Below are 17,323 nucleotides of genomic sequence, written 5' to 3' on the forward strand. Positions count from 1 at the left end.
ATTCAAAGTACAGTTTCTACTGAATCCGTATTACTTTTGCATAATCATAAAATCAAGAAATTGTAAGTCAGAACCAGTGTAAGTCGGGGACCATCTGTACCCTTAAGTGGAAAAACAACTTTTACAAAAACTATTGAAAAATCTTAAAATATATATATTTGGCTATATAAAATAAAAAAATTTCATCAGGTAAAATAATAACAAAATTAAAAGATAAATACCAAAAAATTTTTTGTTACTTAGTACATTATTCATAAAGGCATGATATCATTAATTCATCAAGAAAAAAAGCAAAAACCCCAATGGGAGAAAATAAGTATGTGTAATACAGTACATAGTAATTCAAATTATCAATAAATACAGGAAAAGCTCTCATAGAAACCTAGGATATTATGATTTCTTCATTTTACAGGTGAGGAAAGTGAGGATCAGAAAGGTTAAATCACTTGTTTATGAGAATAAGGACAACGCTGAGATTCATCCTTCTAACTCTGGACTAAGATCTCAAGCCCTGTCACACTTGTGGCTGAGGAAACCCAGTCTCCCTCACCGAGATACAACTTCTTGTGGCTCACCCTCATAGTCAAGAGTTCTCGACGTTAGAATGAGGAATACTCTCCCTTCTCTGGATACCAGACCCTTGCTAAATTTAAATTAAATTGTATGACTCAGTTATCGCTTAGTTCTAAATAGAGCATACTCCTTTCATTAAGTTTTTTTTTTTTATTAAGTTTTTAATGTTAACAAAGTAATTACATGTTCATCTTCATTAAAGTAAAATGTATTTTAGGCTGCTCTTCAGTCTAATTAAAGCGCATGTCTATGACAGTGAATATTTTGTTTAATCAACTACTTAATCTAGAAGCAACAGAAGGAGTATTGTCGGTGACTTCCATCCATTAATCTATTAGGTTGTCCTCTTTATGCATTCAAATATAAATACTATGCTCAGGCTTTAAACATTTATTGCCAAGATATTCCTACTTATTTCTACTCTCCACCCCCCCCCCATTTGTTTATGACAGATATAAACTGAAAGCACATTTCCATGCTAAAAACTTTCTGACATTCATTAGGGCTCTTTACATACAAACTAGAAATCAACAGGATGTCTTAAGTCTTCCTAATTTGTAACATTGTTTCTACTACAGTTACAAAATATTTTGCTATTATGAGCTAATGAAAATATATGGCTAGTGTGTTCAATTTTAGACAATGTTGGAAAAAATCATTTTTTAAATGTATGATTGTTCCAGAAAAAAACACAATAAACAGAAATGGACTTAATTGTTATTGCCAGTGATTTACAGTTATTTTTCCTACCCCAATTCCCAGAAATATGTTATCACACATTCTCATCAGTAACAGAAGCCCTAATGTAGGCATAATAGACTCTCCAGGAGGTGGTTTCCTTTTTAACTAAGATTCCTAGCTGATTCTGATAAGCCTCCTTCCCAAAGGACACGGCCACCTGCACACTGGTGCTTTTCAAACTTGAACATGAACAACCTGGGGCTCTTGTTATAAGGCAGATTCTGGTTCATTAGGTTTGGGGTGGGGCCTGAGATTCTGCATTTTTAAAGAGCTCCCAGGGCGATACCAATGCTGCTGGTTCACAGACCCTGCTTTTCAGGGTAAGGCAGTATAACCACCTCCCAGCTCTTAATCGCCAATAGATGCTGCACGTTTGTGAACCCAATCATGGGTTTGATGCATTTGTCTTTATCTTGTCTGTAATTGGGTTCTATTCTGCTTTTAGAGAATTTCCTCCAAACAAAGAGGGAAATTAAAGAAGTTATGGATCTATTTGACACAATTATTAAACAGTTCTTTTAGTGTTTCCTGCAAATATCTTTCCCGTAAGTAGAAAATCAGGCATGATGACAAGAAGAGAATGAGAACTGGTCTCACATGCTGGTCAGCAGTGGCAGCAAAAACTCCTGCACAGACCTGATGGTAGAACAAAGGAAGCTGTTGAAGGATCCCTCTAACTCCCTGTGAGCTCTTATTCTTCAGTGGGACCTAATCCCTAGACGTTTGGTGCTTGGTGATGCTGCTTCATATCTGCTTTATTCTCTCAAGGTTGTTTTCCCTTCCCTTTCTTAACCTCCCTTCAAAACCAGCTTTCATGGTTCAATCCATAAATTTTTCTGATCACTAATTCTGTGCAAGGTAGTCTAAGCACTGAAAAAAATATGAAGGACCACTGGTTTTAAGCCGTTTAATACTTATTTAGAAAAAAAAAGGTGTGCAAAAATAAGTGATGAAGGAATTCCAAAACAACTCTGTATTTTATTTTATTAGAGGACACAAAGCTGTACCTAGAAGCTCAGCATTTGGGGAGACCTTAAAGATCAAGTTCAATTTTTATCCAGCACGTGAACTGCCCCTACCACGCTGTGGGCAATTGTTTGTCCAACTTCCAAGTTGTTCCAGGCCCAGAAGGCTCACTGAGTTCCAGGGTAGCCCATGCTGACATCCGTTGCCTCTAATTGTTAGAAAGTTCTTATTTACACTAGATTGTTCCTTCTATTGATTGTCAGACATATACCTGTTGTCTTGCAAAAGAAAAGTCATGGTCTGGCTGGTGGCTGGGCTTACCGCCGCCCTTGGTCGTGGGGTTGTTGTTGGCACCAAGGCCCCAGCATTCATGATGAACTTACTTCAGACTATGCGTGACTACTGGGTACATATACTTTTCCCTTTGGGATTTGTCTCTGGATGTTGTCTAGACAGAAAACATGATGAAAAGCTAACTGCCTTCTGGAACAAGAGTCTGTTATTTAAAAGGAATTGAGGCCCAATGAAGAAGTCATCTGGAAGTAAAGGCTGTGGCTGAATTACAGAATGTTTACCTTTTTTAAATTATGAGAGAAAAACAAACTCATTATTTTATTTTATTTATATATTTATTTTTTTGGCCGTGCCATGCAGCTTTTGGGATCTTAGTTCCCCGAAAAGGGATCGAACCCAGGCCCACAGCAGTGAAAGCGCTGAGTCTTAACCACTGGACTGCCAGGGAATTCCCCACATTCATTATTTAAAAAAAAAATAAAAGAAAAGTTATGGTCTGCTGGAAATGGCTGGGGGGAACTTTCAGAGGAGGAGGCATTTGGGCAAAATCGTAGGTGCTACTAGAATTTAGGGAGACGGAGAGAAGTGGGGAGGCAGCATTCTCATCCTCTTAGAGTTACACTTTCTGTCAATCTGGATCCCCTAATTAACGCCCCCGTGTTAAGGGATGTCTCTATTTTAAATAATGCAGAGCAATCAACAATATGTCAGATACCATGGCATCATTTACACAAGATATTTGAGAAAATGAGTAGAGGGACTTTTCATATTCTCCTCACTTATAAAGCAGATGATTATCCACCTACTACAGCTGGGCCTGCGGTAATCTAATTCTGAAAGGCCAGTTTTATCTGGCGTGCAAAGGAAGTAGGCAGACACACAGTGGTTGTTTGGAGAATAGTACAGGTGTTGAGGTGAGAAACTACAATGGCTGGAGATACACAAAAGGGGCTTGTGGGAGCACGGCTTTAAGCCATGAGGGTTCACTGTGTTGGGAAACCACAGAGGGAGCTGGTCAACCTTGTGTTACCCATTTGGATGGAACCGCTCCTATTTAACGCCATGAACCGAGTTTTAACTTTATGTAAGCAGAAGTCTTCTCATTTCTCTCTCTTTTTTTTTTGGCCGCGCCATGCAGCATGCGGGATCTTAGTTCCCCGACCAGGGACAGAACCCGTGTCCCCTGCATTGGGAGCGCTGAGTCTTAACTACTAGACCGTCGGGGAAGTCCCTCGTTTCTCTTTTTACGGAGAGTGAAGTCACCAGAAGTGCAATTCAGAATATAAATGACAGAGTACCTATATGTCAGGAAATGGAAAAATATGGATGTGCTGACAGCTTCCACCTGAATTCTTCTTAGGAAGAGAATGGCATTTGTGTCAAAAAAATACAATGACAAGGTATGGGGTAAAGTGGAATAGGGGTCTTCTAGAGGCCTGGAGGTTCTGGGACCTCGCTGAGAAAGTCACAGGGAAATATTTGCTTGTTAATCTGAAGGAGATGAAAAATGAAGAGTAGAGGAGATGTTTAGGAGGTGAAGCCTAAAGACTGGTCAAAGGCCATGCCCCAGGGTGTGACCCTTCCTCCTAAGCACTCTAAATCTTCAAAAGGTACAACAGGGCTTCCCTGGTGGTGCAGTGGTTGAGAATCTGCCTGCTAATGCAGGGGACACGGGTTTGTGCCCTGGTCTGGGAAGATCCCACATTCCACGGAGCAACTGGGCCCGCGAGCCACAACTACTGAGCCTGCGCGTCTGGAGCTTGTGCTCTGCAACGAGAGGCCGTGATAGTGAGAGGCCCGCGCACCGCGATGAAGAGTGGCCCCTGCTTGCCACAACTAGAGAAAGCCCTCGCACAGAAATGAAGACCCAACACAGCCAAAAATAAATAAATAAATAAATAATAAATTAAAAATGCATATTCTTTAAAAAAAAAAAGGTACAACAACAACACAAAAAATACACAATGCATGATGTGAATAGATTTTTATGGAAAATGATGCAGGGACTGTGTGTTTTGCATCTGGAGTATCGTGGAGTTTTTCAGGTACAGAGCAAAAGAACCTTGGTTTATGGTGGCATAGAGAAGTGTGAGAATGTAAGCCAGGCTAATTTACCAGAATTATGGAGTAGGCTTCTGAGTGTGGAATGGGGTTTAAGATCAAGTTTAACCAATTCACTTGGGGGTGAGGAGTCCTCAGCTGGCATTTAGGTTACACATTTAAAATCATTTGTTTCTGAGAAAAATTTCTACATCAAGCTAATATTTTAAAATTTCTTAATCTCTTGTTTAAAATGTCTACTTTGAAGGGTCAGATTGTCTTCTAGAATAGGGAGCATCTCCTGCTGTGTTTGTGCAATCAACTAGCCACTTCTACAAAACCCAAAGTTTTTCTAAGTCCTATTTTTCTAAATATTTAATGTTGATTTCCTTCCCTGTCTATTCTTACAGCTTTTTAAACAAATCTAAATTCATTTTGAAATGCTTTGAAACATAAAGCACATAAAACCCAAGGTCGTATCACTCAACTTCCAGTTTGTCTATGTCTTGCACATGGAGAAACAATAGTTAAAAGGTATAACTTAGAAAATTCTTTTTAGGACTTTATAAGAATGCAAAGCGTTGTAGGAAAAGTCAGAAGTCACCCAAAGGCTGCCATTCTGGGGTACAATAATTTTTCCTCTGTCTTAGAAGACACTTTACTATTTTTTCTCCCAGAACCTAAAGAATTAAAGAACAATACCGTTCTGACTTCTTACCTGACTGTAAGAAGCCTGGACTGGATTTATTTTTCTGGAACTGGCCTTGCTGTCCTCCGGCAACACAAAATTAAGATAATACACTGTGCCTTGGAAATAAAATTTTTCAGTCTTTCAAATTTTAAACTGCAAACTCATTTGTTGTCTGGGGTGTTTTTCTTAAATTGTTGCCTGCATGTTCCTCTTCTTTTGAGTGCTCTATCAAATTACTGAGCTGTCAGATGAGATTAAACAAGGTGATAATTGTATCTGAACCATAAATACATTTTGCTTTAAAGTTTTGACTATTTCTTTAGGAATAATATTAAATGAAGGAATTAAGGTAAGTTTTCCTGGTAAATTATAAATTTTAGTTAAATACATCTGAATTAGGTAAATTCAAGTCATTAAATGTTTATCCAAGCATCTCAAATTACTAAGATATATGAGCATTCACTGGCAAAAAATAAAACTAAATACGACATGGTTTTAGGTCTCGAAGAGCTTGTAATTAAGAGACAAGTAAATCTTTATTTAGCAGTCAAAACAAGTGAAAAACTACGTGCTGATTGGTATGCACTTGAAGAGACCTTTTAAGAATATTCCAAATAGTCTAAACTTAAGAAAATAATTGAGAAAAATGTAAAAAATGCAGATTAAACTAAAAGTGTGGTGTGTCTGTGGCCATCACATTATGAATAGCACAGAACATTAAGGAAATATTCTTCCAGTATTTGAAAACTATTATGCAATTCAGCACAATAGTCACTCACTTCACTGACAGGTGATGAAGTTATGAAATATGTAGTGCTAAAATTGAAATTTCAATTTAATGAGTATAGTTTATATGAGGATAAAAATAGTTTAATAGATCACATTTCAGATTTAGTGACAACAAATTTATTGGGAAAAGAGTGAATTGGGGGAGATGCAAGAGGGAAGAGATATGGGAACATATTGTATATGTATAACTGATTAACTTTGTTATAAAGCAGAAGCTAACACACCATTGTAAGGCAATTATACTTCAATAAAGATGTTTAAAAAATAAATAAATAAATAAATCAATCAATCACAAAAAAAAAAAAAAAAAAAAAAAAGAGTGAATTGGAATGGAACTCCATTTGTCAAATCATGGTTGAACTACAATCATAGGTTGCTTACAGATATGAGAGTTCAGCAACAATCAACCAAAGCACACTGTAATAGTCAATTGGCTATAAAGAACTTATGATACAGTACTGAATACTCTATTATTATTTGTAAATTATGTGTCTTTAATATTATTAAAATTAATAATAAACATATGTGCTTATATGTAAAAAAAAAAGAATATTCTAAATAAATTCTCTGAAGGTTCGATGCTTAATAAAGCAAAATGAGAAACTCAACTTAATTATCTAAACCACCTTGTTGGATGAATGACTATCACATTAACTTGCTACCTTACTGAATGACAATCATTACAGATGGAAAAATCCAATTAAAAGAATATGTATGGCTGGGCTTCCCTGGTGGCGCGGTGGTTAAGAATCCGCTTGCCAATGCAGGGGACACGGGTTCGAGCCCTGGTTCCGGAATATCCCACATGCCGCGGAGCAACTGAGCCCGCGAGCCACAACTACTGAGCCCACGTGCCACAACTACTGAAGCCCATGCGCTTAGAGCCCGTGCTCCGCAACAAGAGAAGCCACTGCAATGAGAAGTCCACACACCGCAACGAAGAGGATCCCTGCTCGCCTCAACTAGAGAAAGCCCGCGCACAGCAACGAAGACCCAATGCAGCCAAAAATAAATTAAAAAAAAAAAAAAAAGAGTATGTATGGCCATAGGTACAATCAGCCATTTTCCCTTCTATAATATCAATCTCACTTCAAATACTTAAGTGTTTAGTACATTCAAGGTACCATGCCATGGACTATTAAGAGTAAAAGTAGGCTTTAAAACACACTGTCCTCAAGGAACTTTTAGTCCGGTTGGCGGGACATGGTTCCTTCACATAACATAAGAATTACAGAATTCCAAAGGAGGAAAATTAACCTGCAGCTAGAGTTGTCAGGGATGGCACAGGGAGAAGATTGGAGGATTGATAGAATTTGATGAGGGTGGGAAAGGAAGGTTTGGATATTTCAGATGAGAGGATGGCAAGAATTCAAGGGCAATGGCAAAAGGGGCAGAAAGCAATTTTAGTGTAAAACAATGCTTTAGTTATGTCAGACAAAAGGGTTCCTTCCTGCAGTCATGGGAGATGAGGTGAGATATGTTGAGGCCATTCTATAAAAACTTTGAATACAGGCCATGGAGTTTGTACTTTATCCTATAAGCACAAGAGTTTCATGAAAAGCTTCTGAGCAAGCATTTGGTGTTATCAAAGCATCAGTTTAATAAGATGATTCTTGGAGTGATGCACAAATCGTCTTGAAGGGAGGAGAGCCTGAAGGCAGAATGCTCAGGTAAGAGGCTGTGGCATTAGTCTGGGTGTGAGCTGGTAAGGACCAGAAATAGGTAGGTGTTAGGAATGAAGGACAGATTAAATCTGTATGTGCCTTTTTTTAAAAAATAAGACATTTAGCATATTGCTATAAGTGAACAATAAAAATTCCAAAGCTAAATTTATTCATAATCTTCATTTTCAATGAGCAAATATTAGAAAATGACTATGGAAATGTCCTATAAAGATAGCTACATGAATTCTTTATCAGCATGATGTTATTATGAGTATAACCCAGTTTTACTCATGTTCCAAATAAGATTTTTTTTTCCAAGTAAGACATTTTATTGAGTTTAGTCCTAGGAAAACTTGCTGTACTTTTGAGGAACCGGTATATTTTCTTCCTTCTCATAATAAGAACTATGAAGCTCATGCAATCTTCCCTGAACGCCTGTAGGTTCCAAACCAGGTTTATAGCTTAACCACTGCAGCTGTGTTGACTTTAGACCATAATCTCTGTTTTCTTCTTTGTTAACTCTCCTCCCCTCCCTTGTCATTACTCTTCCCTAATCTCCCTGTCTTGGTCTCTCCTCTTCCCTCTGTAAGCTTCTCCAAAGGAATTTTCAAAGAGATGAAGGATAAGTACAGTTACTCTCTGACAAGAGCACTCCCTCCTGTCTCCACTCTGTTTCTTCGTGACCTCCAACCTGGCATTCTACGCCCTGCCCAGCCTCTAAACACATGGCCCCATCTGGCATCTCTTTTATGTCCAACCTCCATCCTTATTCAAATGTGATCTTTGAATCAACAGCAACCGCATCACCTGAGAACTTTGAACAAATGCAAATTCTCAGGCTTCACCCCAGAGCACCGAACCAGAAACTCTGCATGTGGGCCCCAGCAATGTGTGTTTTGACAAGCCCGCCAATTATTCTGACACGTGTTGAAGTTTGTGAACCACTGCTCTAGAGAATGACTGTACTGTTTTCTTTGTCTCCCAGTCTACGTGTTCTCTAGGTCATGGTGCCTCTTGTCCGCTCTGCGTGTCTAGTCTGTAATCCGGGCAAATCCTTTATACCCTTTTTAGAATAATTACAAATTCTTCAAGGAGGTTATCTGATTGGTGTAGCTAATTATTACCTCCATCAAAGTCAGTTAAGCATTTATGGGTACCTTACCTCATGGTCATTGGTTGGTCCATGCTTGAGAATACAACGCCTGGTCCTGTCAGCAGCCAGCTATACTAAAAAATGGACTAGCACAACTTCCCTGAGAAGACTGCCGCAGATCAACCAGAAGGAGGCCAGCTGCTATTCAATAAATTGATCTTTTTATCTCTCATCTAATTAAGCAGATGTGCACAGTATGACTCCAGCAAAGGACTAGTTGGGATTGTCCTAGTTGGATAACCTGGATTTCAGAGTTCTTTTAGGAAAGACAAGAGGCAACAATTATTGCTTGACACCATTGGGGTTGGTCAGAGGCAAAGCAGCCTGACCTGTTCTGATATTTGAAGACGGTTCAAGTTAGGGTTGAGGTTAAAGATCCAATTATAAGTGACATGCATAAGGACCCAATTTGTAAGTTATACAGATACCGTCCAATCTATATCTTTAAAGGAAATGTATTGCTAGATGTTTGCATTAGTGTATAAATATACTATTCCCTTCCCTCCTCTTTAAAATTAAGAAGCACTTTATAAGGTCAAATGTAGTGACAACTTCAAAAACTGCATTAAATATTCAAGTTGTTTTGTTACGGGCAAGAAGTAGCAGGGAGGGAATGAGTTTCAGTGGAAATCTCATTAAATTGAGGCAGAACATAGATGAGGGTGGTTCTCAAAGTTCTGCACATTGACAAAATAAACATAAGTATTCCTATGAAATAGATGTGTTTCTAACATTTATTCTATCATAATTTGAAAGTGGTAATCCTTGCAGCTAATAACTGGGCCCAAGGTAGTCTTGTAATGCAGTTGATTTGGAAAACACACACACAAAACCAGAACAAATATTTATTAGGCATTAACGCAGCACTCAGTTCTTACCCGGAGCTTTTCACCTACTTGAGTCAAGGTTAATGTATCTGAAGCAATAGCAAGAGTACAAGATAATAGAAGGTTAAGTACTAAATTACGTTATCCTTGACGTACTTTTCTTTGTACACCCTTGGAAATCTCCTCTCTCATGACTTTATCTAACAACTATGTAGGTCAGTGTTTCTCAGTCCTGAGTAATGTAGAGATGGACTGCTGCAAAAATTTCTTACATTCTCTCGGTATGGAATGAAAGTATTTTTATAAGTATTTTACCAAAACATGTATTGATCTAAAAATGGACACAAATCACCTTATGATTCTTAACCAACTATAAAAAAACAACTCTACAAATGAAATACAGAAAAGCTATACAGCCAATAGAATTCAAATTAATTTAGTGGCATGGATGATGTTTTGCTGAAGCAAATGCTACCACGCAAAGCCTGAGCACGGCCCTGCCGGCTAAGGGGCAGCTTCTTTTGCTTTCAAGAGGCCTTTCTTATTATTAGTCACATGACAACTCAGCTTTCACCACTTCTGTATTCAAACTGCTGTGAAACTATCCCTTATACACTTCCTGTGGGAATAATTTTTTTTTGGCCTGTGATTTTTACAGATACGTCAGGTATGTATTCTCTGCTTGTGATATTTTCTCACTATTCGACAACAATTAAAACAGTATTATGGATTGTCAACTTGATTGAAATACAGATGAAAAGGTGAGAAATGAAATCTTGGGTGATACTTGATTTAAAGTAGCCATCCAGATGGGCCCAAATTTTCTTGTTACTTTTAAAAGATTGTCATAGATATGAAAACATGAAATCCTCCTTAAGAGATATAAAAAAGTTCTCATTAAAAACCGAGGCCCTTCCCTGGTGGCGCAGTGGTTGAGAATCTGCCTGCCAATGCAGGGGACACGGGTTCGAGCCCTGGTCTGGGAAGATCCCACATGCCGCGGAGCAACTAGGCCCGTGAGCCACAATTACTGAGCCTGCGCGTCTGGAGCCTGTGCTCCGCAACAAGAGAGGCCGCGATAATGAGAGGCCCGCGCACCGCGATGAAGAGTGGCCCCCACTTGCCGCAACTGGAGAAAGCCCTCGCACAGAAACGAAGACCCAACACAGCCATAAATAAATAAATAAATAAAAATTAAAAAAAAAAAAAAACTGAGGCCAGCTGTGGCGAACATAGCTGTGCCTCCCAGACCCCGCACAAGGAAGCATTAGTGTTCCAGCCACCAGCAGATCACCTCCAGCTCTCAGTCCCTTTAGGGTTTGCTCAGCTGCAAAGAGCTGCCCACATTCAAGGACTGATGGAAGTAGCGGTATTAACACTTGGCTATTCCATCTGAACTGAGACAACTCTGACGGGTCACGTAGGCTCCAGACTCCTTATGGACTTGGCTGAGGCTTTGCCAGCCTGCACTGCAGTTCCATTTTGCCCACCTGATCCTGCTTTCCCCCTCTCTCCCACTAGTTATAAGCCCTAATAAATACCCCGAATGCCAAACTCCATCTTACTGTCTGCTTCTGGAGAATCTAGTCAACGAGAGCGCCCAAGAATCTCTCTGAGGACCCCCCGGAGTAGTGAGAATGCTTCTTTTGTGCCCTGATTCTTCTCTCAAGGCTCTAGTCTGAAAGTTCAGCTTCTAGTTTTTTATTCCTGCCAGCACTGCACATTCAACGGGTCCAAAGCTGATGCAGAATTGATCTCTTTAAGCTTGTGCCTCAGAACAACTTGTGGTTTTCCCCCATTTTATAATTCATTTAATGGCAATACCATCATATTCCCACAGGATGAAAACTGCGAGGTAATTTTGCTTCCTCACACACCTTGCTCTGTATACCCAGTCTATTAGTCACGCTTTGTAACATGTGAAGGACTTTACTCATTTCTCCAGGGATTCACTTTCCTCTAAACAAGGGATGCTGCTGAAATCATAATGGACAGGTTCACTTTCCTCTTGGGATATATCTAGTCTCTTTAATAGTCTTGAGTTTTCCTTCCCTTTGAGTCCTTCTTTTAAGACAGAAAAATGTATTTTTCTCATCAAGGACACATACACAAAATTGCAACCCACAATCATCTACTCATTTTACAGCACAATATATTGGCTCACATATTAAATAAGAGAATACTGTTTTGAGAGGGTGGCAGCAGACGCCACAGGTTTCACTGCTCCCCCTGCATTTAAGATTAGTGTAGCCCAGTCATTAGAACAAAACATTTATTTTGTCCCAGTTTAAGATAAAATACAGTCAACTTTCTTTTCCTTTTTATCTTTTTTTTTTTTTTTTCCACACTGTGTGGCTTGCGGGATCTTAGTTCCCCAACTAGGGCCCTCGGCAGTGAAAGTGTGGAGTCCTAACCACTGGACCGCCAGGGAATTCCCTCCTTTTTATCTTTTATACTGGACTAAAGAGTAAAGAAAAACCAAGTCTTGATAAATGCCAAAGTAATAATTTTATAATATAGAGACTAAAACATGTGTGAATGTTATTGTGCAGTTTAGAAGTCTATGAAAAATACCTATTTTTTAAAGCGCGCAACTCACTGAAAGATGCTGACGTTTAAAATGGAAAGTTGTGTTGTCAGTTGAAAACGAGAAATTGAGATGTTTGTGAGGGAGAAATTGTCGGGAACGCAGTAGAACATTTCCTGCCCATGGGTGCAGTCTTGAGGATTGGTGACGGCCATGACAAATCCAACAGCCATCACCACAGCACCAATGGGAAGCATGACACAGGACATAATCTTATCTGAGTGTGTCCTCGGTTCTTCAGACAGTTTCAGATAACATGCTGATGGGATGATAAAAATTAGGGGAGCTGCACAGAGCACACCCTGTGTATTCAAAACAAGAAATAAGATAATGTTACTGAATGGAGCACTCCTTGGACAGTTTTTAAAAAACATTTACAAAATGTATTTGTCATCATGTATGTTAAAAGTTTGATAGGTTCAGTTAAATCAAACAGAGGAAAGAAAAATAATTCCAAGAAAGACTTAGGAATAGGTTTTTCCCTTACTGATGGTATATTTACAAATGAGAAAAGTAAAATAATATAATAGTATATCAGGCTTAAATAATAATCAGAATATAATATAAAATAAAGCAGATGGTAAGACTGACTCCTGGCAAACTCTTAAAAGTTCCCATATTTTCAGTCACATCATATTTCCTTATACTCTTCATTTCAAATTGCTGGTTATCTATTATGCCATTCAAAGCTGAGAGGTCCGTTTGTCAGCTGTGTACAAAAGGGGACTATTGAGAGGTGTATATAGGGCGTAACGTCTTATCTCTCCTCTTTCCTTGACTTTGTATGAAAGTAGGTGCCTGTCTGTATGAGAAAGGAAAACTGTACCCCTAAGGGTACTTAGCATGAAGTAGCATTTCTAAATCCTCTTTCAAGTAAAACTAAACACATTAATTACCCTAGAAAATTGACAGCAGAACTAAATAACTATGACTCATTCACCCTTCCCCCACATTGGCTTATGGATAAGTCCAACCTGAGGAGGAATGTTAGATTGAAAATTATGGGAAGTGGTGTTGTCTATTATAAAAAGACCAAGAGTTACTGACTTCAAAGGAAAGAGACTTTCCCCTTGAGGAGGCCAAATCTGCACTAGGAGCTCTGCGAATGAAGTAATGTTAAAATTTAATGCATTTTAGGTAATATTTTTTCTAATTATGTTAAAAATTAATTATATATTAAACAAAACATAGCACATATTATTAACAAAATATATTTATATGATGTGACAAATGACATATGACAAATGATATTTTCTTAAACCATAAAACAGAAAATTTTTAAAACATACAATAACAAATATGATACAGTTTAGAATACAAAAGAAGCTTTCCATAAGAAATATATTTTCGGGCTTCCCTGGTGGCGCAGTGGTTGAGAATCTGCCTGCCAATGCAGGGGACATGGGTTTGAGTCCTGGTCTGGGAAGATCCCACATGCCGCGGAGCAACTGGGCCCGTGAGCCACAACTACTGAGCCTGCGCGTCTGGAGCCTGTGCTCCGCAACAAGAGAGGCCGCGATAGTGAGAGGCCCGCGCACTGCAGTGAAGAGTGGCCCCCGCTCGCCGCAACTAGAGAAAGCCCTCGCACAGAAATGAAGACCCAACACAGCTAAAAATAAATTAAAAAAAATATATATATATTTTCCATACCTGAAAAAGTTATTATGGAAAATTGTAAATATACAGAAAAGTAGAAAGGATAGTATAATGAAACCCTATATGCCTATCACTATGGTTTGAAAGCTTCTGACACATTATTTTGGTAGATTGTACCTAGGGAAAAATGATAGAAAACTGATTTTGAAATTGGATGATGTAAAAGAACAGATTAGACCTTAAAAATAGTTTTAAAAGAAAGATTTTTCTCAGTATCACCATTTACTAAGTTTACTGTATTTTACACTAATTACTACTCTCATACAAGAAATATATAACTATGATTTCAAAAATGTAACTTTTTTAGTTTTTACAAAAACAGCAAAAGTCTGGAGAAATATCAATTGAGGGGGACACATTATGAAGTCAGACTAGCCAGGCAGCATCTAAAAATCTGGGGAAGAATAGAAGGGACCACACTTCATGGAAAATATTTCTACAAAGATATAAGAATGAGAAAATTCTAAGAGGTACCATATTCTAATTTAAAATATATGGACAATATAATTTTGCTATTTATAGCACATGAATACAAATGAATACCTACAATGGTACACAGCATATAAAGGATTAGTTTTCATATGGCCAGAGTTAAATGAATTATGGATTCCTTAGGCTCCATCATGTCACTTGAAACTGACAATGTTTTTCAAGTTATAAAAAATACTGTAGAACTCAATCTGTGCTTATAATAATAATCCTTTGATTTCTATGAAATAATTTTTGAAAACAATTATATATGTATGTGTGTGTGTGTGTGTGTGTGTGTGTGTGGAGAGAAAGAGAGTCTCTTCTCTTCATAGGAACAAACATGTGAAGCTACTTCATCTGGAACTGTGGAGTGTGAAAGTGCTATCAGGATGAAAACTGCCACCAGCTGCTGCTAAGAAGCTGTCATCAGTCAGCATTTTGGGACTCTTCCAAACCTAACTTGCTGGGCAGTGCAAAGTAATGGGTGTTCTGTTTATGCCATAATTTTTAAGGGTTGAGAAAGTAGCAATTAGTGGGAAAACTGTATAGCTGATGTCTGTACTGGAAGAAGTCCAGTTGAGTATCTTGTCTTGATAGCGGTTATTACCTTCCTAATATTTGAGAGCTCCGTCTTGCTAGAGATTGTTGTTAGGACCTCAGATCATCAGTAAAATGATAGGACAGTTCCATCTGCTCTATTCCCTATAAATGAGTCCAGCTAATTTGATCTATCTAATACAGCCTTGCCTGAGGTTACACCACTGGCTTCGGGATAATTTTTGAAATTTCTTGACAGGACATAAATACCATAACAGTTTATCAAAGAGACAAGAAAATATAGCCTTAATTATAAAGGGGGGGAGACAGCACTATCCTTTGATAATAACACCACAGATGCCAGCACATTTTGCAGTTTGCAAGAGGGAAATAACAGAAAGTGCTGAAGATTTTTACTGGCAATACAGATTGGAAAAGCATCTGAATTCTCCTACCTGAATAGAAACCTCTCATTTGATGCAAGGAAGCTGAAAACTAAATAAAAGAATGCTGGGGCTTCCCTGGTGGCGCAGTGGTTGAGAATCTGCCTGCCAATGCAGGGGACACGGGTTCGAGCCCTGGTCTGGGAGGATCCCACATGCCGCGGGGCGACTAGGCCCGTGAGCCACAACTACTGAGCCTGCGCGTCTGGAGCCTGTGCTCCGCAACAAGAGAGGCCACGACAGTGAGAGGCCCGCGCACCGTGATGAAGAGTGGCCCCCACTCGCCGCAACTAAAGAAAGCCCTCGCACAGAAACCCAACTCGCACAGAAGACCCAACACAGCCAAAATTAAATAAATAAATACTAAAAAAAAAAAAAAAAGAATGCTTATACATATTTAAGATTTCTACTTTGTAATCAATTTGAACTCGTGAAATGTGTTCCTATACCTTAAAAAGAAACTCTAGGGGCTTCCCTGGTGGCGCAGTGGCTAAGAATCTGCTTGCCAGTGCAGGGGGTACGGGTTCGAGTCCTGGTCTGGGAAGATCCCACATGTCGTGGAGCAACTAAGCCCGTGAGCCACAACTACTGAGCCTGTGCTCTAGAGCCCGCGAGCTACAACTACTGAGCCCGTGTGCCACAACTACTGAAGCCCACGCGCCTAGAGCCTGTGCTCCACAACAAGGGAAGCCACCTCAGTGAGAAGCCCGCGCACCACAACAAAGAGTATCCCCTGCTCGCAGCAGCTAGAGAAAAGCCCAAGCGCAGCAACAAAGACCCAACACAGCCAAAAAGAAAATAAAATAAATTAATTAAAAAAAAAAAAAAAGAAACTCTAGCTCAGAGGTGTTTGGCAGCTTGGACTCAGGCTCCCTCACCCTGTATGTGGGCTCTTGCTGGGTAACTGGTTTGCTGTCCTCCTTCCACTGTAAGCTGCACAAAGTGCTTGTTGGGCTGGTTACTCCAACCACAAGCACCAGCTGCTTCGTCTCTTCTCTTTGCTCTGCTGCATGTAGAAACCTATAGGACCCAATTACTGCAGATGCCTCTTCTCTCTAAGAGCACCATCAGTGCCAAGATGCTGGATTCTTATTACCAAGGATGGAACCTACATTTATTTTATTTGTTTCTAAAATGAATCCTTTAAAATTGGGGGTGCATTTGCCTTGGAAAATATGTCGTTGTCTGCTGCCACGAAAACAATAAAATAAAAGGGAAGCTCAGTTCTAAATGGGGTTTTGCTTTTTATTAAATAACTAATATAACCCTGAATAATTTATTCTGTATTATTTTAGTTATACTAAGTAACAGCATTCCCTTAACTTTGCAAATTGAAGGTCTGATTCTATTACACATCTCATTTGTAAAGGTCCATATTCTACTTATTCTTTTTTTTTAATAAATTTATTTATTTGTTTTTATTTTTGGCTGTATTAGGTCTTTGTTGCTGTGAGCAGGCTTTCTCTAGTTGTGGCGAGTGGGGGCTACTCTTTGTTGTGGTGCGTGGGCTTCTCATCGTGGCTTCTGTTGTTGCAGAACACGGGCTCTAGGCCCACGGCCTTCAGTAGTTCTGGCACATGGGCTCAGTAGTTGTGGCACATGGGCTCAGGAGTTGCGGCTCACGGGCTCTAGAGCACAGGCTCAGTAGTTGTGGCACACGGGCTTAGTTGCTCTGCAGCATGTGGGATCTTCCCGGGCCAGGGATCGAACCCATGTCTCCTGCATTGGCAGGTGGATTCTTAACCACTGCACCACCAGGGAAGCCCTCTACTTATTCTTGATTCTACCACTTAAAACTAGTGTGACCTATTTAAGTGTTCATTAACAGATGAATGGATAAAGAAGGTGTGGTGTCCATACACATACACACACACACACAGAGAAATATTAC

General features: G+C 39.2%; 1 protein-coding gene, 1 long non-coding RNA gene and 1 pseudogene across 4 annotated transcripts in view; 2 read left to right on the forward strand and 1 right to left on the reverse strand.

The window, feature by feature from the left end:
• LOC132368979 (uncharacterized) overlaps positions 1–17,323 on the forward strand; it is a 113,891-nt gene that overhangs the window by 45,418 nt on the left and 51,150 nt on the right. Inside the window, exon 3 of one of the 2 annotated variants that reach the window (XR_009504200.1) lies at positions 413–1,188. The exons of the other annotated variant lie outside the window; for it this stretch is intronic. This is a non-coding gene — a long non-coding RNA (uncharacterized LOC132368979). Of the gene's footprint in view, positions 1–412; positions 1,189–17,323 lie in introns of those variants that run through there. 2 annotated transcript variants of the gene reach the window in all.
• LOC132368517 (NADH dehydrogenase [ubiquinone] 1 beta subcomplex subunit 1-like) lies at positions 2,624–2,826 on the forward strand (annotated as a pseudogene).
• The window catches only part of SLC38A11 (solute carrier family 38 member 11), a 52,612-nt gene continuing 47,583 nt past the window's right edge, over positions 12,295–17,323 (reverse strand). For both annotated transcript variants that reach the window (XM_059928005.1, XM_059928004.1), the window contains one exon: positions 12,295–12,627. In XM_059928005.1, the coding sequence (XP_059783988.1) occupies positions 12,334–12,627 (294 nt within the window). In that variant the 3' untranslated portion in view covers positions 12,295–12,333. The remainder of the gene's footprint in view (positions 12,628–17,323) is intronic.

This window comes from Balaenoptera ricei, chromosome 7, assembly GCF_028023285.1.
Source record: "Balaenoptera ricei isolate mBalRic1 chromosome 7, mBalRic1.hap2, whole genome shotgun sequence".
Lineage (NCBI taxonomy): Eukaryota > Metazoa > Chordata > Mammalia > Artiodactyla > Balaenopteridae > Balaenoptera > Balaenoptera ricei.